Source organism: Toxotes jaculatrix, chromosome 7 (assembly GCF_017976425.1).
Source record: "Toxotes jaculatrix isolate fToxJac2 chromosome 7, fToxJac2.pri, whole genome shotgun sequence".
NCBI lineage: Eukaryota > Metazoa > Chordata > Actinopteri > Toxotidae > Toxotes > Toxotes jaculatrix.
In genome coordinates, this window is record NC_054400.1 from 4742552 (window position 1) to 4766364 (window position 23813).

At 41.7% G+C, this 23813-nt stretch overlaps 5 protein-coding genes across 10 annotated transcripts in view; 3 read left to right on the forward strand and 2 right to left on the reverse strand.

Moving 5' to 3' along the window:
• The window catches only part of taok3a (TAO kinase 3a), a 59312-nt gene extending 58232 nt beyond the window's left edge, over nucleotides 1–1080 (forward strand). For all 5 annotated transcript variants that reach the window (XM_041041492.1, XM_041041495.1, XM_041041493.1 and 2 more), the window contains one exon: nucleotides 265–1080. In XM_041041492.1, the coding sequence (XP_040897426.1) occupies nucleotides 265–426 (162 nt within the window). In that variant the 3' untranslated portion in view covers nucleotides 427–1080. The remainder of the gene's footprint in view (nucleotides 1–264) is intronic.
• Nucleotides 1081–2339: 1259 nt separating this feature from the next.
• pebp1 (phosphatidylethanolamine binding protein 1) lies at nucleotides 2340–3788 on the reverse strand. Its single transcript, XM_041041497.1, has 4 exons — nucleotides 3578–3788; nucleotides 3122–3231; nucleotides 2897–2997; nucleotides 2340–2785 (listed from the first exon to the last, which is right to left on the reverse strand). Exons 1-4 carry the CDS (start codon nucleotides 3710–3712, stop codon nucleotides 2568–2570), a joined length of 564 nt encoding a protein of 187 aa, XP_040897431.1. The 5' UTR covers nucleotides 3713–3788; the 3' UTR covers nucleotides 2340–2567.
• A 1125-nt stretch (nucleotides 3789–4913) lies between these two features.
• vsig10 (V-set and immunoglobulin domain containing 10) lies at nucleotides 4914–11855 on the forward strand. The gene is made up of 9 exons (XM_041041860.1): nucleotides 4914–5195; nucleotides 5286–5597; nucleotides 6227–6532; nucleotides 7742–8032; nucleotides 9077–9361; nucleotides 9647–9760; nucleotides 9974–9986; nucleotides 10686–10828; nucleotides 10924–11855. The coding sequence occupies exons 1-9, from the start codon at nucleotides 5144–5146 to the stop codon at nucleotides 11016–11018; spliced, it is 1611 nt and encodes a 536-aa protein (XP_040897794.1). The 5' UTR covers nucleotides 4914–5143; the 3' UTR covers nucleotides 11019–11855.
• A 290-nt stretch (nucleotides 11856–12145) lies between these two features.
• On the forward strand, nucleotides 12146–18408 carry wsb2 (WD repeat and SOCS box containing 2). 2 transcript variants are annotated; one of them, XM_041041862.1, is made up of 9 exons: nucleotides 12146–12402; nucleotides 12615–12783; nucleotides 13727–13929; nucleotides 14029–14160; nucleotides 15569–15669; nucleotides 16175–16371; nucleotides 17308–17397; nucleotides 17487–17603; nucleotides 18186–18408. In XM_041041862.1, the coding sequence occupies exons 1-9, from the start codon at nucleotides 12363–12365 to the stop codon at nucleotides 18397–18399; spliced, it is 1263 nt and encodes a 420-aa protein (XP_040897796.1). In that variant the 5' UTR covers nucleotides 12146–12362; the 3' UTR covers nucleotides 18400–18408. The 2 variants fall into 2 exon arrangements, with proteins under 2 accessions (XP_040897796.1, XP_040897795.1); XM_041041861.1 differs by lacking the exon at nucleotides 12146–12402 and having other exon boundaries at nucleotides 12554–12783.
• Nucleotides 18409–18772: 364 nt separating this feature from the next.
• On the reverse strand, nucleotides 18773–23403 carry rfc5 (replication factor C (activator 1) 5). Its single transcript, XM_041041863.1, has 11 exons — nucleotides 23255–23403; nucleotides 22518–22582; nucleotides 22056–22192; nucleotides 21828–21907; nucleotides 21667–21740; nucleotides 20961–21120; nucleotides 20565–20646; nucleotides 20355–20484; nucleotides 20105–20182; nucleotides 19619–19673; nucleotides 18773–19525 (listed from the first exon to the last, which is right to left on the reverse strand). The coding sequence occupies exons 1-11, from the start codon at nucleotides 23296–23298 to the stop codon at nucleotides 19426–19428; spliced, it is 1005 nt and encodes a 334-aa protein (XP_040897797.1). The 5' UTR covers nucleotides 23299–23403; the 3' UTR covers nucleotides 18773–19425.
• Nucleotides 23404–23813: the final 410 nt, after the last annotated feature.

The following is a 23813-nucleotide window of genomic DNA, read 5'->3' on the forward strand; positions in this document are numbered from 1 at the left end:
CCCTGTTATACCTAAAGCATTTGTAAAGAGTACAGTGTGACTGTGTCAGTGAGGAGCTGGTTCAAATCTAATGTACATTTTGAGGCTGCAGTTTGCACTGAGATGTATTGAACTGCATTATACTGTAAGGTGTTCCTCTTATTTTTCTCCACCTGTGGCAAATACCAGCAACAGAAATTAAACATTAGCCATAAAAATCAGCTGCTGCATAATCTTAGCACTTCATCACGTCATGTAACCCTTGTTCCTCTGTGTCTCCTGCAGATTGAAGAGGAGCTGGTTTCCCTTCAGAAGGAGCGAACCGACCGGATCAAACACCTGATGGAGCGCCAGGGGCGGGAGACCGACAGCTTCGACATGGAGAGCATGCGGCTGGGCTTCGGCAATCTGGGCACCCTGGACGTTCCCAAGGACGACTACAGATGAGGGGCTGCTGTCGCTGGCGTCTCTCTTAGTCCCCGGGCGTCCGTCTGCCTCAGAACACCCTCTCCTCTCCTTTTACCTGACCTGACAGTGCAGGTGTTCACTGCTGCTGATGCCCTCACTCAAACACCCAGACACATTTTTTAAAAAAAACACTGGTTTCCAGTGTGTTTTCTGGGCCGGTCAGACAGAGTCGATGGCAGATTTGAGTGCCCTCAAACCCACCTAAACTTCCCCCTGCCCTTTGCCTCTCGTGGTGTCACAAGATGACGAAAAAAAAAATATGCTGGATAACTTTCTGTAGTTGTCATGTTTTTGTAAGAATAATGATAACATAGTCACAGTGTTTCTTGTTTCTTGTGCAATGATGACACTTTTGGTGTGACAACAAGTGGACGACAAGAGAAGGAGGGAGAGAAAAACGAGGGCAGTTCGATGAGCGAAATTGTTCCACAACCATGCATTTCTAGAGATGATTGATTTTTTTTTCATTAAGTTTGTCTTTTGGTCTCAAGCGGTGCAAAAAAAAAAAAAAAATCTATTGAAGCGATAAATGGCACAGCCGATTCTTCCACAGCCTGCGCTGCTTCTCTCAACACTTTCTGGTATTTATCCATCAGGACATTTTTATGACAAATTCAAATAATTTGATACTTTGAGAGACAAATATCACGATGTACATAAGTACACTTATAGTAAATGTGACTCCTTCGGGTGAATTTGATTACTGAGGGGAGGGTGAATCATGGTACTCAATATGTGTATCGTACTGATTTCTCTGCACTGGCAGCCAATGTGAATAATAATACATGTGACATGTGAACTCCAACTCCCAGCTAGCACAAAGGGCTTCATGGGGTGGGGGGACGACTTGTACTTTGTGTATAGAAGGATTTATGGAGAGCTTTTACTTATTTTCGTATTGTATTTTAACTGTCACTCATATCAAAAAAAGAATTTTTAAAGGCGCTTTTTTTCCTCCCCCCTCCTCAGATAGTATTTAAGATTCAGTCATCTATCAATGGGATTTTCATTCTTTTTTTTTTTTGTTTCTTTGGGGTCTTTTTTTCCGGCTTTACACAACTTTCAGGCTGTGTATTTTCTTAAAAAAAACAGACCAGTATGATGCTTTATTATTGCATGCACTTTAATTTTTTTTCCAGGTTAAAAGAAAGCATGAATCTGTCAGAGCTTTTAATTATATTTGTAAATAAAGTGCTCATCACACAAACCTAGGACTTGTCGTTATATATGTCCGATATGAACTCCTCGTGTCGTATTCAGCGTTTAGAACAGCAAAAAGCAGATTAAGAAACAAGGCGATAAAGAAATAGATTAAGGCTGTTGATCTATGGTTTCACAGCACACGCTTTGACCTCTGTGCTGATATAACATGGTTCTACTGTGAGGAAGTAACAAAGGGGTTTTCGATATTATACTTAATAACAAAGCTTATCGAGCATGAAATCCAGCCAGAACTACTGTATTGTAGGCTGGTTGTGGGTCTCTGTCTCTATACGGTAAAAATAATAACAAAAACCAGATGTCAGTTCAGTCTGGTTAGCAGGCTACTGTGGCCACTTTGATAAGTTCTTGCCTGATATTGCAGGACTGGTAAAAGCAAAGTGAGGTCAGTAAACAAATTAAAAGCTTGTTTATTAAGGGCAAAGTTTAGTAAAAGTATGCTAGATAAAAATGAGCAAAGTTCATGGCAAGTACTCCTGTGTGCAGCAGGTTCACTGCTGTACTCTGCAAACTGCTTCTTCTGCAGCTGGAACAAACTTTTCTAATTATTCCTCATATTTATGATCATCATAATACTTCGTAATTAGATTTATTATAAAATGTTACAGAGGATCTAAGTTGGTTGAATGAGTCTCTAAATGTTACACTTACAACACAGAACAACCTTTTCAGGGTTTTACAGATTTATTGCAGATAAGTGTGGGTGACTTGCAGAGGAGTTGCTATTTTTGTCACAGCATGGAATTATTCAGAAACTATTCAGTGGCACACTCACAAAAAAAAAAAAGGCTTGTTACTGTTGGGGTTTTTTGCCTCTTGCAAGAATGGGAATCTCCTATAGACCATCAGCCTCCATGGTAATTCCTTGTCTTGCGTGTTCTAGAGTCAAGTCTTTTTATTTATTTTCCAGCCAGCTGCTCATACAGTTTGGGGACGTAGTCGTCCCACTCAGCCTGGTAGCAGGTTCCCGCCACCGGGGCTCCCAGGTTGTATTTCTGCCTGAAGCTCAGGATCTTGAACTTGCCGCGGCCGTCTCCAGAGCGGTTGGTGAGGACGCTCTCGGAGCAGGACAGGCTGCCTGACTGCTCGTACACCAGCCACACATACCTGTGGAGACCTGAGGTGGACACAAAGACAGAGAGATACTGTTTAGGATTAACAGTGACAAAAGCTGTAGACATACCAGGCTCTAAACAAGCAGTTACCGTTAAGCTTCGTCCTCTCTTACCTGTGCCTTTGGGAGGACCAGAGCCCACGTAGTCTGACATGACGCACCCAGAGGACACATCATTCCCTTTCATGTTGACCACCAGAAAGTGATGCCACTCCCTTTAATAAAATACCAAAAAGAAATCCATCAATAATCCATCTAAAAAGGGGAGGGGGGCTGGTAATAATGACACGTGCCTGCATGACGTGTCATGTTTGCCTCAGGTTTTCCGGCTCTTCTCACCTGAACTTGGGGTCTTTCCTGCTGGGAGCATCGGGGTCGGTCAGGACCAGAGTGTACATCTTACTGGGGTCACATCCTTCCCACTCGATGCAGGTGGGTCGATTCTGCACCTGCAGATCAACACAAATAATAAAGCAGGAGACGGGGGGCGTCAGCTGAACGTCTGGATGGCTGGATACCCGAGTTTTTGTAGATACGTTGCCCATTTGGGGGCGCTAGTCGCCGTCTTTTACATCTGCAAAATTACTGGAGGCATTTTTGCAACCTAATTCATTCCTGAAAGTGGACTGGTGTAAAAAAAAAAAAAAAAGTCAGTGAAAAGGCAGTATTTGTTTAACAAAAAAATGTGTTAGCACGACGCTCGCAATTTAGCTTTTGAGCTAGCTAGCATTCAGAAACGACATCAAGTTAGCGGAGTTGTTAGCTTGGCTAGCCAACATCAGTTAACGGACTTACCTGCGTCGGCGTGAACACTTTGCCCAGCTCGTCGATTTCCAGGGAGCCGTATTTAACGGTCAGAGGCTTTGCTGGCTTCTCCTCGACCTCCTGCAGGGCAAGAGATCCGGTCCAGTGGCTCAAATCTACAGGCATTTTGACTTGTGGTATCTTTGCAGACGCTGCTGACTGTCCCACTGGAGCAGGCACGCAGAAAGAAAGTGCTTGAAGTGTTGCGTTCAGGGACAATCAAGAAATATCGGAACTGGAGAAGAATTGGCGAGCGTAACTCACAAGTTGAGCCACCTGAATCCTGAATATCTTTATTCATGAATCTGAAATCAAGCTTAAACAAACTGCATTAGATGTTAACCGTGTTTTGTGAGTTAATTGCTTATATCTGGCAGTTTCCCATTAGCTATCAGCATTGGTAGTCTGCTGCCCGTCATAGCCATAGTGACAATGATAATAATAAATTAGTAGCTGACTGCTGATTGCTGACATTCCTCCGTAGAGATAACGCCAAGTCAAACTGGAGGTAAGTTAACTTAATTAAGCTCCTTGTGCTCTTTTATACATCCTATGTGCTTAAAAGTGTGGCAAGTTCTACTTATTCCTAACATTGTGACTTACACCTGAACGTCACCTTCAGCACCAGCTGCACGTGGCCGTTAGATGGCGCTGTCGCCATCTAATGGCCTCGCAGATTGTGGTTCGCTAAAGCTGCTGTCAATCGTCCTGAGTTCGTAGCGTGAAGCTACGATAAATGAAATTACACTCAGATTTAATCAGTTTCTGACACTGTTGTGGATCTGAAATGCATTTAAACACATCCCCAAACTCACACACCGCAGCTTTACTCAGTCTGGTAAAATCATTCATTGAATGTTGTCATGATCATGCAAATGGTAAATTTCCTGCATGCTTTACTGGATTATTTAGAACATACACACACATATACACACATACATACATACATACATATGTGTGTGTGTGTGTGTGTGTGTGTGTGTGTGTGGATATATATATAATCATTTAAACCATTATAAAGTGTAATAAACTTTTACTGAAAAAATGACAGTAATGTGATATTTGAGAAAAAAAAATGTAACTCAATTTATAACACCGGTGCTACAGAAATTGTTCTTGCGGTGAGGCTGTAATACAGTGTTATAATGATGTTACATTTGCTTAATAATCTAATCTAATCTAATCTAATCTAATAATTATACACCATGTGCCATAGAAACATGATGTTTTATGATGTTTCATGGAAACACGGTGTTACTGCACCTTTAAAAAGGTGAGGTCAGGGTGTGGTTTATTCGTGCCAAAGTTTCCGGATCAGCATGCTCTAGTAAACAAAGCACGGCCTCCAAATCGGCTGCAGAGACACAGAAGTCACATCATGTCAGACTGGTCACCTGTGCTGACAGTGTTGTCTGTTTACTGTGTTTTATAATGGGCGGACTGGTGTTCGCCGTGTTGCACCGTGTTACAGACAAACTCCCGTCGGAGGACTAGTCAGACAGGTTTGGACTGGGAGCCTTTTGTTCACTTTTTTGAGGGCGATGTAGGACAGTTATCATGAGGATAGTCGCAACTGTAGCGCTTCTACGTCTGTGTTTATCTGCGACAGGTGAGTTCTTATAAAAACAGCCAGGTGCGACAGGTGAGTGTGAAAATCCTTCTTACACGGTCTTATTTCCTCTTTCTCTTCTTGTTAAAGCGGCAGTTTCGAGTAATGGCTCCACCGAAACGGCCCTCACGGCGGCACCGGGCGACATCGCTCTACTTCCGTGTTACACCGTCGGTAATTTAACACCGTCTTTAACGACCTGGATGAAAAATGGACGAGAAGTCGTTAGAGGTGGAGGCTCTTCGCTGAGCCATTCGCCCGCCGCACAGCGTCTCACAGTGCTGCATGACGGGAGTCTGAACATCAGGGGGGTGATACCTGGAGATGAGGGCAGCTACCTGTGCAACTCCACACTACCTGGCAACTACACGTTTCAGGCACGTGTCCTGCTTCAAGTAACCAGTAAGTGAATGGTCATTCTTCCAGTAATGATTCCAGTAGGACATGACCTGCTGGGTGTCTCTGTTTGTTCTGGAATTCCGTAACATTTCCAGTAAATAGCCGCCCGGTTCGGCTCAGTTGGTAGAGCACTCGATTTCTCGTGGTCGTGGGTTTAAGCCCCACTCCGGGCGGCACCGCCCCCCATGGGCCCACCACCCGTGGGAAGTGCTGTGGGACTTTGGTGCATTGTGGATTGGAACGGCAGTCGCCCCTGCGACGTCTGGGCCCGGACCAAGATAAGCGGCAGATGATGGCAGGACATGGCAAACTGGTTCGTCCACATAACTGACAGGCGTTACAGTCACGTGGAAACAGGTGACTTAAAAAAAAAAAAAAAGGTATTAAATTTAGATTTTGACACAGAGCTCCCCTACAAGGCCACAGGACAGAGGATGGAGGACACTACATAGCTGATATTTTGCTGTATGTTGGAGAAGTATACAGTTAATCAAGTGATATAGACCCAAATGATATGGACTAAGCCTGGGGCTTTGCCCGACACATTTTAGTTATGGGTATTGATGGTGGTGGGTATTTAAGTACTCTTGACAACACTTACAGTTGTAATTCACTGCCCTTATTTCTTTCAGGTGGTCCAGAAAATGTATCTATGTCCATCGGCCCAGCCACCGCCCTTTCCAACGGGACGCTCATCGCCTATCGGGGCTCGACCGTCTCCTTTACCTGCTCGGGCTCCTCCTACCCTTCTCAGCGGCTGACCTGGGCCTTCAGAGGAGCCTCGTCCAGCAACGACTCGCTGGTTTCAACGTCTGGATCCTCGCTTGACTACAGGATAGAAAACATTCAACCCAGCGCTCAAGGGGTTTACACCTGCAGGGCCAACAACACCGTCTCTCATCAGGCGGTAAACAAGAGCACGCAGCTGCTAGTGTACTGTAAGTACCATGAGCTGAATATCCCACTGTGGCTATGCTGCAGGTCTGATGTAGAAACCGGTTATTTTTATTATAATATTCAGCAAAGCAACTTTTTTTTTTCCCTAACGTGTCCATGCTGGTGCCCATATGAAACAAGAGTCCAGTACCAAAGGGATTTTATTTTTATTTTATTTATTTTGCAAAACACTGTTTGTCGCATCACTGTTTGATGCAAGTGTACAATAACGTCTCCAAATAATAGATAAGTTAGGAGGGTTAGGGTTAGGGAAATATTTAGCCATGCAAGAAAAAAATCTGAGTCATCATCCAGTAAAAACTGAGAGCAAGACGAGTGAAACAAGGTTCAGATCAAAGCGAAAGGAAAGGGTCACACGTTTACTGATTTATATCCCTGATTGAAAATATTACACTCAGTTGTTGCCACACTGAGAACATACACAGCAATTCACTATGAGGTTACAATAATTTCATTTGAGTGGCTGCTGCTATGAAAATAGCTGTTTTATCTGCAGGGTATTTTTTAGTCAAGATAACACTGAATGGACTTCCTGAATTCTTAACACACACAGCAGTTTTTGGTGTTTTTTTTTTTTTTTTTCTGACTTCCTGCAATTACTCACAGCTGCACAACTTTCCTACAAGGAGACATGTTTTTAAAGGACATTCTAGAAATAACATAAAAAATAATTTGCTTGTAGATGTGGCACAGACTTATGGTTACAGGTTCCATAGGTCAGGTGACACTTTATTTTACAGGCACAAAGGTTTCCTGTTATTTCAAAGAAAGAAACTGGTGTGTAAATCAAAATTTGGTAATAGTTGTAGGGAGACTGGAGACACTCTTCAACTGGTACACTTTTCCAAAAATGAAAAATCAATAAATCCATATTTACTTGGCTTTAAATTGAACAGTTCCTCCAAGGAAATTCCTCTGGAAATCAATAACGTCTCGAGATTTTTATGGCTACATGTGAATAAACTATTACTAAATGATAACCACTTCCTTCCAAGACCTTGACCCTGAGACTGCAGAAAAACAAGGGTAAAAATACTGGACAAATAGGATTGTCTCTTTTGGGAAATAGAAAATTTGATGGTAATTTTTAAAGCATTTTTCTTTGTTATTTTTTCTTTATGAACTGGATATTTAAATGATAGCACACAGCTGCTTCCTGAAGTTTTGACTGATGTTTTTGCCCTGACTAGATGTCCCAGACAGACACCTCGAGTGTATGTGGGCACCAGTGCAGGACCCCTCCCAAGTCCAGTTCAACTGCAGCTGGTTTGGGGCGTATCCCACTCCGACGCTGCGCTGGGGAGAAGACCAGGGCCCCCAAGGAGCTCGCTGGAAAGGACACATTTATGAAATGGGGGTGACGGACCGTCTGTCAGTGACACTGAACCGCTCCCTGCTGTTTGATGGGCAGACGCTGAGGTGCATGGCCCAGCACCTGGCGCTGGCTCCAGGAAAGGAGAAGTCGTGTTGGTTTACCCTCAGTAAGCATGTTGTGGTGAAATGAGCCTTGTAACAATCCTGAGATGTGCAGCTGCTGAATCTTTCATGTACTTTCCACTTTAGAGGCCACTGAGCCACACTGAGACTCCTCAGTGCACGGCCAACGATTGTTGACAATACACTCGTAATCTTAGCACTGACCTTACCTCAGTTTATCACTCATCCGTGAAATAGTCCCAGTGAAGAGTCTTGTCATTGTGTTCTGTGGCCAAATGTAAACAAAACCATCCAGATACCAGCAGAGATATTTGACAAACTATGTTTCACAGGAGTAAGAGAGCATTGTGAATAATGCATACCTTAGCTACCTCCTCCCCTGTAGGTGACAAGCCTTTCCTGTCATAAACTCTAGTCACAGTGTGTCATCTACTCTGTTTCTCCTGAGTGTTGTAGTCCAGGACAACTGAGGCTCAGATATTCATGTTAAATAGACAGTAAATTACTATAGTAACATGACTGAAATCCATGTCTTTATCACAGGGCTCTGCTTACTGTATAAACTTCATTGTAACGTCATTAATCATCATTAATATTTTGTTTAAAAGCTCCTTGTTTAAGTTAGCTTAACATTATAATAATTAGTTTTCATTAGATTCTAAGCACTGCTGCAAATACAAACACAACCAGAGAGACAGAGCTGGTAGCATACCTTTAAGGTGACAGTGTGGCATGCAGGACACGTGGACAGTGAGTGAGTCACTCAGTATTTGAGGGGTTATCACAGGACAGATGACGCAAAAGTGTGCGATGGTGCAGTATCTGTTTTCATTAGCTTATCAGCCCTCTTTGATTTGAAAGCTCGTAAATCTTTGAACACAAGGTGTGTCTTTGTCAAATAAGACCCACAATCTGCTCTGTCTAGTTTTAGAACTGAAATTATCAGTCACTGGTTTCACGGCTTTAGCTTCGTATGTCCCGTACAGACATTAGAGTGGCGTCGATTCTCTCGTCTAGTTCTCATCATGTCAATCATGTTTGAAAAAGAAGAGTCTGAAAACAGTTCAGTGTCTGTGCCTCTCTTCCAGAGCATCCGTACCCTGAAGGCGAACCGCTGGCCACAGCTCTGGAGGAGACCAGCGTAACTCTAACCTGCACTGAGGACGTGTCCATGCCCCCTGCAAGCACCACGTGGAGGAAGGGGCTCCAGCAGGACATCATTGTGCCCGGATCAAAGTATGTCCTGACTGAGGAAGGCCCCGTCCTCAAACTGACCATACTCAACGTCAGCAAGGACGACGAAGGCGTCTACTTCTGCCGCAGCGAGAACCCCATCGCTGTCAAGGAACTTGAAGTCTACCTCACTGTGAAAAGTGAGTTCTGGATTAGAGGAAGAGTTTATGCTGCGTGATGGTCACATGTACAGGGAGAAACTGTGAAAATTGTAAACAAATGAAAACTTTAATGTCAGAAGGAATGATGAATGATAAACAACGAGTTGAACATACAGTTTATACAACTACTGCATGGATCAGAGATTTGAACAGTAAGCCAGTCACTGCAGGTGTGGATTCCACCTCTGGAATGCTGATAAACCTGCTGCTCCTCCCTTGTTCTGCTTCGTAATTCCTTCCTGTTGTCTTGTTTTGTTTTAACAGCCTCCTCCGCATACACAGGAGCAATCATCGGCATCTTTATAGCTGTGCTGATCGTGGGATCAGCCGTCATCATAGCTAAAACCATTTACTCCAGCCGACACCGGATTTGTCTGGGTAACTTTTGTTTATCATTGCAACATTAGCATGAAGATTACAAAAGCCTCCAGCCAAATGACTGTCCCACTTCTCCTAGATTATGATCATTCTTTGCACACATTAAAATTTCATACTGCATCTGTAATGTTATATATAAGAACTGATGATCACAAAAGTACAAATCATTCAAACCCACTAAGGCTAATTTTACAATTTCTGTTTCTGTTTCAGGCGGTGGCTTTGGGTGAGTATGTCACCTTTACTTCTCTAATTCGCCGAGTGGTTTATTATATTTTTATTTTTCAAACATTTTTTTTCCAGCTGTAAGCAGCACCTAAATTCCCATCATGCATTACATCATGGGACAAATGTGTCAACACCAAGAAGTTACTTTGCATGCTGACACCTTTGAGTAAGCTTAGAGGTACCCTGCAGAGTTTTTTTTTTTTCTTCCGTAAACAAACATTATGTTGTTTACTTTCAGTGTTTCTCACCAAAACACATTGTGTGTATCCTTGAGGCTTGATTCATGTGTTGAATGTCCTCCCTCATAAAACATTTGCAGAGCACATTTTTTAAAGAATATTTAATTGTTTACATCCATGTTTGATAGCAGCGTTGTTCTTCATGGCTTTTGTTAGCAAGTTGCCATGTTTGTTGGCACGTTACTGCTGACAGTTGTCAGATCAGTTAAATAGACTGTGTGTAATGTATGTGGGTGTCCCTGTGCTCATGCATGACATATTAACAAAACAGGGACCCACTCTATAAAGCATTGCTCCGTAGAGCTACTGGTGATCTAAAACTCCAGAGGGTACCTTTTAATTTGGTGTGTGTGCAGTGTGAATTGTGCAGTGTGCAGTCTCAGGTATTTGTTATTGTATAGCCTGGTTCCTGACCTGCAGGTGCTCTCTCATGTCATAATAATGTTCCTGCCCTCTAGCCAAATGGAGGAGGACAGAGGAGACGTGCTGAGTCTGGTGGAGTCAGATGACGAGCAGATCTTTCAAGACGCTGTTCCCCGGCTTCCTCCGATAACCAACGGACGCCACACGACGCTTGTCCAGATACATCGGATCCCATCGAGTAGGACCTCATCGTGGCAGTTTACACGGATTTTATGGTTTGTAAGTGAAGTGCAAAAATTGTTTGGTAATTTAAAAATGTCCCTCTTTTTGTAGGTGATCATGAAGATGCAGATATTGCTGACACGAGCCCACAGCAGCAGGAAGATACTGAGCAGACAGAAGAGCCAGTGGATCTTGTAACATTTTAGGTAGCGGGTGTTTTTAGATAAGTGTTTTATTTTAGGTAAACACCATTTACTCCCAATGAGAATGTGAACAGAACTGGTGAAAGATATATGGGAAAAATATCTCTTTTAATTTGTTATTTTTTTAAACAGGGTTTTGAATTTTTGTAAATGTATTTCTATGATTAATTTGTTTGTACAGCATTTTGAATGTTACGCTGATATTAAGATTAATGCAGTAAATGAAGCAGTTCAAAAAACTTGTGTACGTCTCCACCCTGTATTGCACAGGACTTATTTCGACTTACATTCAGCCATCAGAAGATAAGCAAGTATTATGATTATTGAATGAATTCATTAATTATTTAAGTAAAAAACAAAAAAACAAACATTTCCTCGTCCCAGCAGAATCATTGATAATGAAAGCAATAGCTGCACCCCAAGAAATTAATAAAAGAATGTTTTAAGTGAACTTAATTCAAAGTAGATCTGGCTGCACCATCACATCAATAAATAGTCTAAATGTGGTCATAATAATAGTAACAGAATAAGTCAACTTACTGTACATTTTAAAAGATGAAAACATTTAAAAACAAGTCAGATCAAAATCAACATTTTCACCAACCCACTTGAAACGAAAGCTTGGACATTAATTTTTTAGAATGGCAGTACCAAGCCTCTGTTACTCGTCTGATAAAGCTGCTGAGTATTGGTTTCCTGAGTCTGAATATTGCTTCTCTGAGTCTGAATGTTAGTTCTCTGAGTCTGAGATTACACTTTTTGACTTTTTTTTTTGGCTTTTGGTTTTCAAAGTCGGGGAGTTGAGATATAAAATCAAACTAAATAATGTTGTGACAAACATGTTTTGAGCATCATTTAACACACTTGTCTCTGTACTTCACCTGTTGACATAATATAAATATTGGGATCTTGGCTAAAATATGAAATAATATTCTTAATTTCCAGCTATGACAGCTGACCGCAAGAACACTGGATAACAGCGAGAACACGTGTTCTCATACCAAAAGTGTTTGTCAGCAGCGGAAACCAAAGGTATTAATATGCCTTATAATCCAGTGAGGGGGCGTGGTTAAGGCTCAGTGAGGTTACGTAATGAAAGAAACGTGACTACGTGGGGTAACACTGGCCAATGGTTCAAAGGGAGTCGGACATCAGGAAATCAGCGGAACATTTTGTTTCCGACTCGCACATTTTTCACACAGCAAACCGGAATAAAGAAGCCGCGGCGGCTCCCTCTCTCTGGACGTTGAGCGTGTCCTGGCTTCATCTAAATGGCCCGTTGGAGTCAACCAGAGAGGACAAATTCACGAAGTCGGCGATAGAGCGAAGAATGTGAGGAGGAAAACTATGTGCTCCACGGAAAACAACGCGGAGCTGCTGGGAACATGTAAGTGTTTTTTTTTTTTTTTGTGAATAGCTTAATTATGTTGTTATCGCAACTCTCCGTAACCAGGCAGCGGTCTGAAGGTAATATCTAACACCTCCGGAGAAAACACCGAGCCGGGGAGAAGCAGGAAACGAGCGAAACGACCTGCTGTCAGTGTCCGTGAAGGATGAATCTGTCAACCGTTGAATTTATGCCTTTCCGTCCTCCCCCAGCGTCCGACCCGTCTCTCATCCTGGAGCTGAAGACCAGGCGTCCCCCGTCCATGGTGGGCCGGGCGGGATGTGAGACCTGGAGCGTGGACTTCTCCCCGGACGGAGAGTGGTTCGCCTGGTCCATGGGACACGGCATCGTCTGGGTGGTCGCCTGGCCTCTCGACTCCGAGTAGGTGTTTTTTTTTTTTTTAAACCCACGCGTGGTGCATTCAGGTGTCACTCGTACGTTCCGGTTTGTGTTAGAAGCGGAGGAGTAACACGATGGCTGTTGTTCCTGTGAGAAATGCATGTATATGGGATAGAACTGGGGCTGCAACGAACAATTATTTTGCATAACAGTCCAGAACACACATATATTCAGTTTACTATAAAAGACAAAGATAATTACCAAGTGCTGCCATTCCAGAAGCTGAAATTTATAATATAAATATAATTTAATATATTGATAATAATAATAATTATAAAATAATAAAAAATATTATAATATAATATAATATAATTTATAATCCTCCTTTTTTAGTTTGAAAAATGACTCAAATTCAGAACAACGATTGACTTAATAATCCAAAGTCTTGAAGTTTAAAAATAGTTTTAAAGTCTTAAATATTTATTGAATTATTTCACAATTTTGTGGCTGTATTAGATATTTTATTTGTATTTATTAATATAATTAATTATTTCAAAGTGTCTTATTTATCTATTATTGAACACTTTGGGTTTCCATACTATGTGCTCTGTGATTCATTTCCTTTAAAAGAGGCCCCTGAACATCTAATTGGTAGGTACTATGGATTGATAACCACCCTTAGTAATTACACACTGCCCTGTGTTGATAGTAAATTTGGAAAAACAGACATTTTGGAGGCAATATTCACTGACTCAGATCAAATGTTTTTTTTTTTTAAATCTAAATCACAATAGTTGGAACCAGAAAATTCAAGCTTTCCCACCTTCATTAACCTCAGCATTGGGTTGTTTACGTCTGTTGTAATTGTGATTCTAACATTTCCAACAGGTTTTAAAGGCAGCATCTTTTAACCTTCCAACTCCAGCTTCACACTGCCTACATGCCTACTTGCCATTTTCATACTTAACGCTCTTCTCACCCACAGAGACAGTCAGAATGGACAGATGGACCGAGGAGACAAGAGCTTCAGTTGTGGCCACCCAGTGTGGGGCCTCGCCTTTGGACCCAGACCTTCAAAATCACCTGCAGGGACTCAGCCAGGTAAAACATCTTCTGTCAGGAACAACAGCCTGCTTCTGGCCACAGGCTTGGAGAACGGGATCATCAAAATCTGGAATGTCTTAAAAGGTGAGATCTTTATTTCTGCTGGTGGGGATATGATCTCTGCTGTGTTCAGAGACAAAGTCTGTTAAGCTGATTTTTAAATTGCTTTTTATGCACGTTCAGGCGATGCTGTATTTGATCTCCATGGCCACGAAGGAGTTGTGCGGGACCTGGTCTTCCTTCAGAACGGGACGCTCACGCTCATATCGTCTTCTCGAGACAAAACCTTGAGGATCTGGGACCTGGGTCGAAAAGGTTTGTGCAGTGTATGTTACTAACTGATGAAAAGTCCAGATTCGCCACTTCTTCAATAAATAAACCCTTGAGACAGTCATTCAAGTCTTTTTCAAATTTTCAGAAGGGTAATGTTTTCACCTCCTCTAACATGATTTTAAGGTGCTGTCCACAATCATCTGATATGACTCTAGTGTTTACTTAACACAGTGCAATGCAAACATACTTTTTCATAGGTAAATAATAGTTATTTACATTCTGGGTGGATATTACTGAAGATTACATTATGAGATACTGTGTGGGTTTTTTTTCTTTCTTTCTTTTAGGTGTGTGTTTTGTTTAATTTAATTTTGTCTGTTAAACTTTGCACATTTGCATATTTAGCCCATTAACTTCTAATTGTGTCACTTCCTGTCGGCCGTTTCCCAAAGCTGATATTTTTATACTGATTTCCATCTTTCATGCAGCCCGTGGTTTCGTTTAAGATACGAGAATCAGCTCAGAGGTTTGAAACTTCCCATCACAGAACGCATGAATGTTATATATTCATGGTGTTGTTTTAGACAACCCAAGTTTCAAGGCTCCGCAAACTGAATTTCAAACTGTACTGATATGAACTGAAATCACTTGCCGCTTGGAGAGTTGGAAATGAGTCTAAAGATTTGTGATGTGCATGGATAAATTGTGGGCTATCAATGTGCAGAGTGTGCGGTTGTGCCCTTTAAAATATTTTTTTTCTCTGCTTCTTTCTGTGTATTCATCACTTCGCCTCTGTGTTCTATCACAGTACAGCTGAGTTCAACTAAACTCTCTGTTCAGATGTAAGAGGTTAAAGCAAACAAATGTTCATGTTTACACATATGGGAGTCACATTCTCCACCACTTCAAGTAAAGACTATGATTATGTTTTTTCCTTTCTTTATTTCATCATTTATGTTTTTACAGTGGGCACGGAAAGTATTCAGACACGAAATTGTTGAAAGTTTTGCAGATTTATTAAAAAAGAAACATCACATCACATGGCCATAAGTATTCAGACCCTTTGCTGCGACCCTCATATTTTTAACTCGGGTGCTGTCCATTTCTTCTGATCATTCTTGAGATGGTTCTACACCTTCATTGGAGTCCAGCTGTGTTTGATTATACTGATTGGACTTGATTAGGAAGGCCACACACCTGTCTATTTAAGACCTTACAGCTCACAGATCACAAAATTTCAACAAAATTTCATGTTTCTCTGTCAATATGGGGTGCTGTGTGTACATTAATGAGGAAAAAAAAGAACTGATTTTAGCAAATGGCTGCAATATAACAAAGCGTGAAAAATTTAAGGGGGTCTGAATACTTTCCGTACCCGCTGTATTACTCACCGATGCTTTGTGGTCTGTCTCATTCAGTTCAGTCACACTTTGTTTTCTGTCTGTTGCAGGGAAAAAGGTGCAGGTGCTTACTGGCCACAAAGACTGGATCAGCTGCTGCTGCGTGTCACCAGACTGCAGCATGATTGCATCTGTCGGCAGATTTGACAGAGTGAGTGATATTGCAGTACGGAAACAGAAATTTGCATCGTAAGCCATGCTAAAGGGCATTATTATTTTATTTATTTGTTTTTTGCACATTGTTTTTATGTGCTTGCAGCATCGTCCTTGATGATTTTTAGTTCTGGAAGTTGATGTCTGCATCAACAGTTAGTTGTTCGCTGGGTTTTGAGAAGTGAGAGTGAAACTGAACTTTGAAACATTTCTTTCCAGTGCAGAGTTAACTTTTTGATGGAGTCTGTCGCTCTCAAACATGCAGTGATCTGGTTATCTTCATCCGTCATCTCATGTTCTCATGTACAGAGAGAAGCAGACGTCATTGCATTGCATAATACCAGACTTTAAGATCACAGTCAGACTCGTAACAGTTTGGAACTTCTGCAGTAATGGGTTGTAGCACAAGCACAGCATAACCTTGAGCCTTGATTAATTTAAAAATAATCCCTACAGCAAGGTGACAAACATTCATTAACCGTTCATGATTTCACCTTCATCAGATGGTGTGTCTGTGGAGTCTGCGGTCATACACTTTCATCAGAAACCTGACCGGGGGGGCCCGTAAGACCTCGTACCTCCTGTCTTCCTGTGACTTCTCTCCTGACGGGGCTCTGCTCGCCACCGCGGCCTTCAGTGGCTCCAGCTGGTGGATCGACCTCTGGGACCCGTACACAGCAGAGAAACTGGCCACTCTGGTGTAAGTGCACGCTCAGTTTTCAGTCTCTACATTTACTGAATATTTGGTACTGCAGATGAAAGGCATGTATGACCCTAACCCACAGCTGAGTGACCCTGGACATTGGTGGCAAATGTGTCATAGGCTGCAAAGTAATTTCAGGAAGGTAAAGAAGTTTGAAGCTGGGAATCAAACTCATTCTACACTCTATCGCTCTTATCATCTGATGCAATGCCTGAAAGTATGTCCTGGTGTCCTACAATGGGGCAAAAAAGTATTTAGTCAGCCACCGATTATGCATGTTCTCCCGCTTAAAATGATGACAGAGGTCTGTAATTTTCATCATAGGTACACTTCAACTGTGAGAGACAGTGTAAAAAAAAAAAATCCAGGAAATCACATTGTAGGATTTTTAAAGAATTTATAAATTCCTGTGTAAAATAAGTATTTGGTCACCTACAGACAAGCAAGATTTCTGGCTCTCACAAACCTGTAACTTCTTTAAGAAGCTCTTCTGTCCTCCACTCGTTACCTGTATTAACGGCAGCTGTTTGAACTTGTTATCTGTATAAAAGACACCTGACCACAGCCTCAAACAGTCAGACTCCAAACTCCACCATGGCCAAGACCAAAGAGCTGTCGAAGGACACCAGGAACAAAATTGTAGACCTGCACATGGGTGGGAAGAGTGAATCTGCAATAGGCAAGCAGCTTGGTGTGAATAAATCAGCTGTGGGAGCAATTATTAGAAAATGGAAGACATACAAGGTCATTGCATCAATCCTGCAGTGCCAGACGTGTCCTGCTGCTTAAGCCAGCACATGTCCAGGCCCGTCTAAAGTTTGCCCGTGACCATACTTATTTTACACATGAACATTAAGGATTTGGGACTAAGGCTGCTCAGTACAAGGCAATATTATCTATTTAAACTTTTGTTTTTTTTTTTTTAATCCACAGTGACTACTTTGATGATTACAGGCAAAACCAAATCTCAGCAATACAATTCTCTCCCAGTGGTCTGCACTTGGCGATCGTGACTGACAGCAGGTGAGCTGTTCCTCACTTTGATCGTGTCGTCATGTCAACGTTTCTCACGCTGTACAAAACGGTTTCAGACAGATGTACTGCGTTTGCAGAGCTCTTCAGATCTGGGAGCCAGGAAAGAAAGGGATGGCGATGCAGACCAAAGCAGACCGAGACTCTAATGGACTCTGCTGCATCTATCATCCACAAGGGGGAGTGGTCGCCACAGGGTAAAGATCCTCAAGTGTTCATCATATTAAAGCGTTAGCTTGCCACAAAATATTGGAGACTTGATAGATGGCTTCAAAAGGTTTTCTTAGCTTGCTCACTTCACAGACTATTCTTGCCATCCTTCCAAATTAAGTACATCTCACTACATCTTGGTGTTTGTGGTGGGGACACATTTATCAATCTGACAACACATACACAGCCCACACAGAAATGCATTGCAGAAACCGAAACCTACATTTGCTTCTTTTTAAAGTCACTTTCACCATTTATAGTCGCTCAAATACTGTTAACAGTGTGCACATCTGACCTATTTCTGGGCTTCAGCTCTGACAGTTCACCAGCTTTCATTTCTGTTTATAGTGACAAAATGTTTTCAGTACTTACTCTTCAAATGTTGGCTCAACAGCTGTCAGAGCTTCAACTTAAACGAGCAACTCCAATTCAATATCTCGCAAACAATTAAATGTTGAAGACACTGTAGCCTGATAACAGCAATTTAATCTGTAATTTTCAGTGTAAGCGAGATAAATACAGCCACCATATAACTGTAACACTATCTCCGTTTCCCTCCCCCCTGTCAGAACCAGAGACGGCCACGTGAGGTTCTGGAGGGCGCCCAGGACGGTGCCCAGCCTGTGCCACCTGTGCCGATCCACCCTACGCCATTCGGTCTCCACACACCAGATGGAGCCGCTGCCCCTCCCCAAGAGGATCCTGGAGTACCTCACCTACAGAAACATCCCAGAACACCTCAAGACCTGCTGCTCCTCAGAGGAAGAGGAGTGGGAAGGTTAAATATGAACATTAAAAAAAAAAAAAAACTAATCCAACTGGCATTTACAGCAGGTGATTGTTACACACTGTATCTGTTTGCTGATTAAGAGATTTCACAGCTTGATTTAGCACAGAAAGCACCTCTTAATATCATCTATTTTAAACATTCCTGCACTAGGGATTTCATTTATTGCACTACTGATGTAAAACAATGCATAAACTCAATGTTCACATGCTTATCTGACTTGAATATCACAATTTTATACTGTTAATTTATTGTGTAAATATTAAATATACATGTATTTCTAATTCCTGTGTTTATGATCATAAAACTGCACATGCACAACTACTGTACCTGCACATGTTAATTGTTGATGTAAGATAAAAACTGGACTCATAGGAAATAGTTTTATTAAACAGATTCAAACATTTACATGTCCAAGAATAATTATTCTTACATGAAAGAGAGAAATTATTTATCAGTGACTGTGAACTGATCCTACACTGATAATCAGATTTTCCATTTTTCAAGTCGATATCTTAACTAAGTGCCCAAAGGATGGATCATTTTTGGTGCTAACGCTACAAATCAACTGCGGTCCGTGTTGTTCGGTTTGCATGCAGATGGGAGTGACTCAGATAGCTGCTGGCACCTGCGTTTGAGACAGCTGCCGCACTGTGCATTCGGTCTGTGGAGCGGTGGTGGGCAGTCCTGCAGTGGACACCTAAGGACGTCTGTTTTCTTCGAAAAAACAAACAAACTGGTGATTACACAGATTTCGCTTATCAGTGAAATCACCCGTTGGTTTGGAAAGAAAATCTGCCCGTTCTCAGCTCCTCATGGCGTCACTGCACACCACAGCCACAGGACAGAAATAAATGAGCGAACACTATTCACCCTTCCAGAAAGGACACTGGATCCAGCAGGATTTTAAAAGGTTTTAGCTGTTTTGATGGATGGTTGAATTTTTTTTTTTCCCTCATCACGCGGTTCTGGTTAGCATTCAAGAGACCGAATTCTGCTGTGGGGTAAAGCTGTTACTGTATCTAAGAGGCCTCACTGACCACGAGGTCTCTCACCGCCTGGAAAGCTGCAACCATGGAGCTCAGCTGGATCTTCTCATCGGTTCCTGAGGCGAGCCGGTGTCTGAGGAGATGACACCTCATCAGTCCAAAAATTTCCAAACCTCTGGAGTTAATGTTTATTTATGAGAGGAAGCATAAGAATCATCTCACTTACTCAATGTCGGCCAACTTGATGAGCAGATTAATACGAATACCTGGAGGAAAGTCCACTTGAAGGGGGAAAAAGAAAAAAAAAATTAAATACTTGTCTAGTACAAAACTACTGAAAGACACTGAGGTCGCAAAAGATCATCATGGTAGTTCTCTTGCAAGACATCAGCAAGTTGTGTGGCAGCAAACACACAAACTGCCTCCACATCTTACAGTGGTTATCAAAGTAGGGGGCACTTGCATTAAAAAAAAAAAAAAGACAAAACCTTGCAACTGCTAAAGCTAAAACAATGAAAAGGCAGCTGAATGGAGAAATACATGATCCCTCCTTAGACAACAGTGGAATTTAACACACAGTACAGTAACTGTTATTGGGAAAACTCTTATTTTACTTTGGTTAACACTATCATAGCATCTGGTTTTAAACAAAACATTTTCATTTCCCTTTTTTAAATTTGTTTAAACATGTTGCTGTTTGCAGGGGCCTTACCTCTGTGTATGAGCAAATGAACCTCAGTGAGGATGTCATGCAGGGCCAAACCTTTCAAAGTCTTCAGCTGAAGGATCTCTGTGAAGATGGTGTTAAAGAGTTTCAACAGCACAAGCTGAACTTGGTCGTAGTGAGTGTCTTGTTTTACATTCATGTCCAGCATGGATAAAATTTATCAGTGTGTTGGAGTCAAAACTTTCTGCAGTTCTCAGCCATTTGAATGTTTAAAAAAAAAAAGCTGGAAGGATACGCTTGTAAGCTGTGGTGAAGTCTTTGTTGAGAGACCAGTCGAGGATGTTGGCTATGTCTGAGCGGAGGGGGTGACCCGTGCAGGTGTAAACTGTGTCCTCTGTGACGTTCCCATAGGCCATACTGGTGCTCTGAAATACATATAACACTAAAATTACAAGAAAACGTTGACGCAACCCCACAAAGCACAGTGATCATGATGAGCTTTTACCTGCAGTATGTTGAGTGATCTTCTCATATCACCTGACGATAAGGTCACAATGGCCTTCATCCCATCTGGAGTTATGTCAATGCTGCCACAAAAAAGATGCACTCTATTAATCATCCTCAAATGACTGAATAAATACTATTTGATTTTATATTCATATATATTTCAAAAATAAATATTTTCACATCCCCATATTTATACATATATGCACTATAATGTATCACTAATTGTGAAATCTTTGTGTAAATACCATAAACAAACCAGGTCAAGGTGATTGGTTTCTTCAACATGACCCGAGTGAAACCAAAACCAGAAGCATAATAACAAATGCAATGTAAAGGCCAACTGGTCTCAGTAGTTACTGGGAGTAACATATATCAAAATACACAAAAGACCCACTTCTCCTGCTGGATCACATGCTCCAGCCGGGGGATCATCTGGTCCGGTGACAGCGGGCCGAAGCGAAACCTGGTGCAGCGAGACTGCAGGGCCGGGATGATCTTCGACAGGTAATTGCAGATCAGACAAAATCGAGTGTTTTCTGTGAATTTCTCAATCACTGAGACAGAGAGAGGGAGAGAGAGAGAAAGAGAAAGAGAGACAGAGAGAGAAAGCACAAGTTACAACTGCTGCAGAGACACTGTCTTTAAAATGATTTTGAAGTGTCTACCAAGTGAATATAATGTAAAGTTATAACTGCACTTAAAGTACTTTGACCTTCTCACAGCCCAGGGTTATGTTACTTCACTAACTACATATATTTTAGCTAAAAATTCATATTATAAAATTAGTTATATGCACTTGTTGAAATCCACGTTTCCACTTACAGCCGCAAAATTACACTGAGCAGCGAAAATCATGCTGTATCATCACCCAAGCTTGTGTTGCAAGAAAAACAGTGGTTCAATTTCACAAAGACAAAATGTTTTGGTTTAACAATCAATCAATAGTTAGAAACAGATCTTCAGACAGGAATTGTTTTTTAAAACGAATATTAGGGTGTAACAAGCAGATAGCCTGTAATTCACCAGCAGCCAAACTGCCTTGCTGCTCAATGAGCCGTGTGGCTCACAGTGGGCGATGCCCGGCCGAACAGATGGCTTACCTCGCCGCAATGCATTCTGGGCATCCTGGGTCATGGCATCAGCCTCGTCCAGTATCACCAACTTGAAGCCCTTCCTGGAGGACAAGAGGGACGAGCATAAAGGCAGCAGTGTATATAATTCCCTTTGTGGTTATGGCTTACAGATAAAAGGATAGTCTTACTTGAAGATCGTCCGGGTGCTGGCGAAACTCAGAATGGGACCTCGCACAACATCAATACCTCTGTCATCTGATGCATTTAGCTACAAAACAATTAGCCAGATATCAATATCAAATCCGAGGGCCACAAAGTTTCATTCCTAAACTACTGAAGATGTCGGGTGTAATGACAAGTGGAAGCCTTCACACCCCAGTAAATCACGAGCACATGTTGAGGAGTTTGTAGCGTACCTCCAACACCATGGAGTTGAACTCTTTGTCCTTGTAAAGCTGCCTGGCACAGGCAAGGATGGTGGAGGTTTTGCCTGTTCCAGGTGGACCATAGAACAAGAGATGGGGAAGCTTGTCCTCGCTGATAAACCTTTGGACTGAGGAGATTAAAAAAAACAACAGTTGTATAAAAGAAATTAACAGCCTGAATAAGACATTGTCCTTTTGAATGGTACTATTCTAAAACAAGAGGCACACGTGAAAGCTGAGGCTCTCTTTCAGTCAACTGTTAATGTAACTTAAAATACAACAACAGTAAACAACTAAGACAAGAGTCAACAACAGTGACAAACAATAGGGGAAAGTATCTCTACACAGGCTTATGGGTTTAGTGAAACATATCTTACAACTGTTTTAATTTATATGTATGTAGTATTTGGGTGCTTCAAGCACTAAATGTCCTTGAACATGAAAATTACTTACTGGTGCTTAGAATATCTTTGTGTGAGATCAGATCATCAAGTGTCTGTGGTCTGTATTTTTCAACCCTAGAATCCGGAGCACAGAGACATTGTTAATCAATATTGCAATCAATAATAAACACTTCATAATTTTAAAAGACTGAAGCTTGTTAAGCTTGGAGTTGTAGTGTAAGGACTGTACTTCATACAAGTAATAATATAACGGACTAGCAACTTTTTTACCCCAGCAAATATCATTATTTGTATATCGGTGTAATCTACACCACGGACTTAATTTAAATTAGTCTACTTCAAAACATCTCACTCACGGGTTTGCGTAGATATGCTATGAACTTTAACTAATGTTACAGATTTCAAATGGCTGGGTGTCACTTTTCAATTCGGCATCTATATGTTTGCACCATGCACGATTAAATTAATCAAAATGTCACCTTTAATATATTATTCTCAACAGACGCTGCAGCGTTTCCGATGAGCCAGTTGGTTCAGGCAGCGGCAACGAGACGCTGCTTGATGCATTAACTGTCCATTACGTATGCCGAATGGGGGAGAGCCTCACATGGCTCCAGATTACATATTCATTTCAGTATGCAGAATATCTAACGTTATCTGTAAATACCATAAAAGCTAACGAAATCAACATGCAGCAGCTAGCTGCTAGTCTGGATCCAGAGCAGGCAGGTCAGCTAGCTAGCACTAATTATTTTAGCCCATGATAAACAACAACTTTCAACTCACCACGGTAGATTTCTGTTCTGTGACGCTTTACTTGTAGAAGCCATGTGTCTTGTCGACTGTGACTTTACCTCCAAGATAGTTTAATAAATGTTTTTATAGTTTCAAGCACTTTCACTCTACGTTTGCTGCCTGCTGCCGTGTTTGGCGCGCTCCACGACAAAACTTGCGTCAACGTCACGGCGTACAACCAATCGGATCACTCTATCGGCTCCAGTGGGCGGGGGCCTCGGTGACGTGCCCACTGTAAAAAGTATGTATCATGAAATTGCAAAAACGTCAAAGGTTTATACTTTAAAAAATGTATACACTGCATGCACATATTTTGGGTCCATTCCGTAAATATATTTCTGGAACAACTGCATTTTTGAAAACATCTGATACATGCTGGTACAATTAAAATGATTAAACTAAGAATCAGCGCAACCTGTTTTCTATCTCTCTCTCAACTGGTCAGTCCTTTTAGCTGGGCTGGATACAATGCTGGCTGAAGTCTCTGCAGGTGACACAGAGAAAATGCCATAAAAATTTCCCACCAGTGTGCCCTCCCGCTTCATGAGAG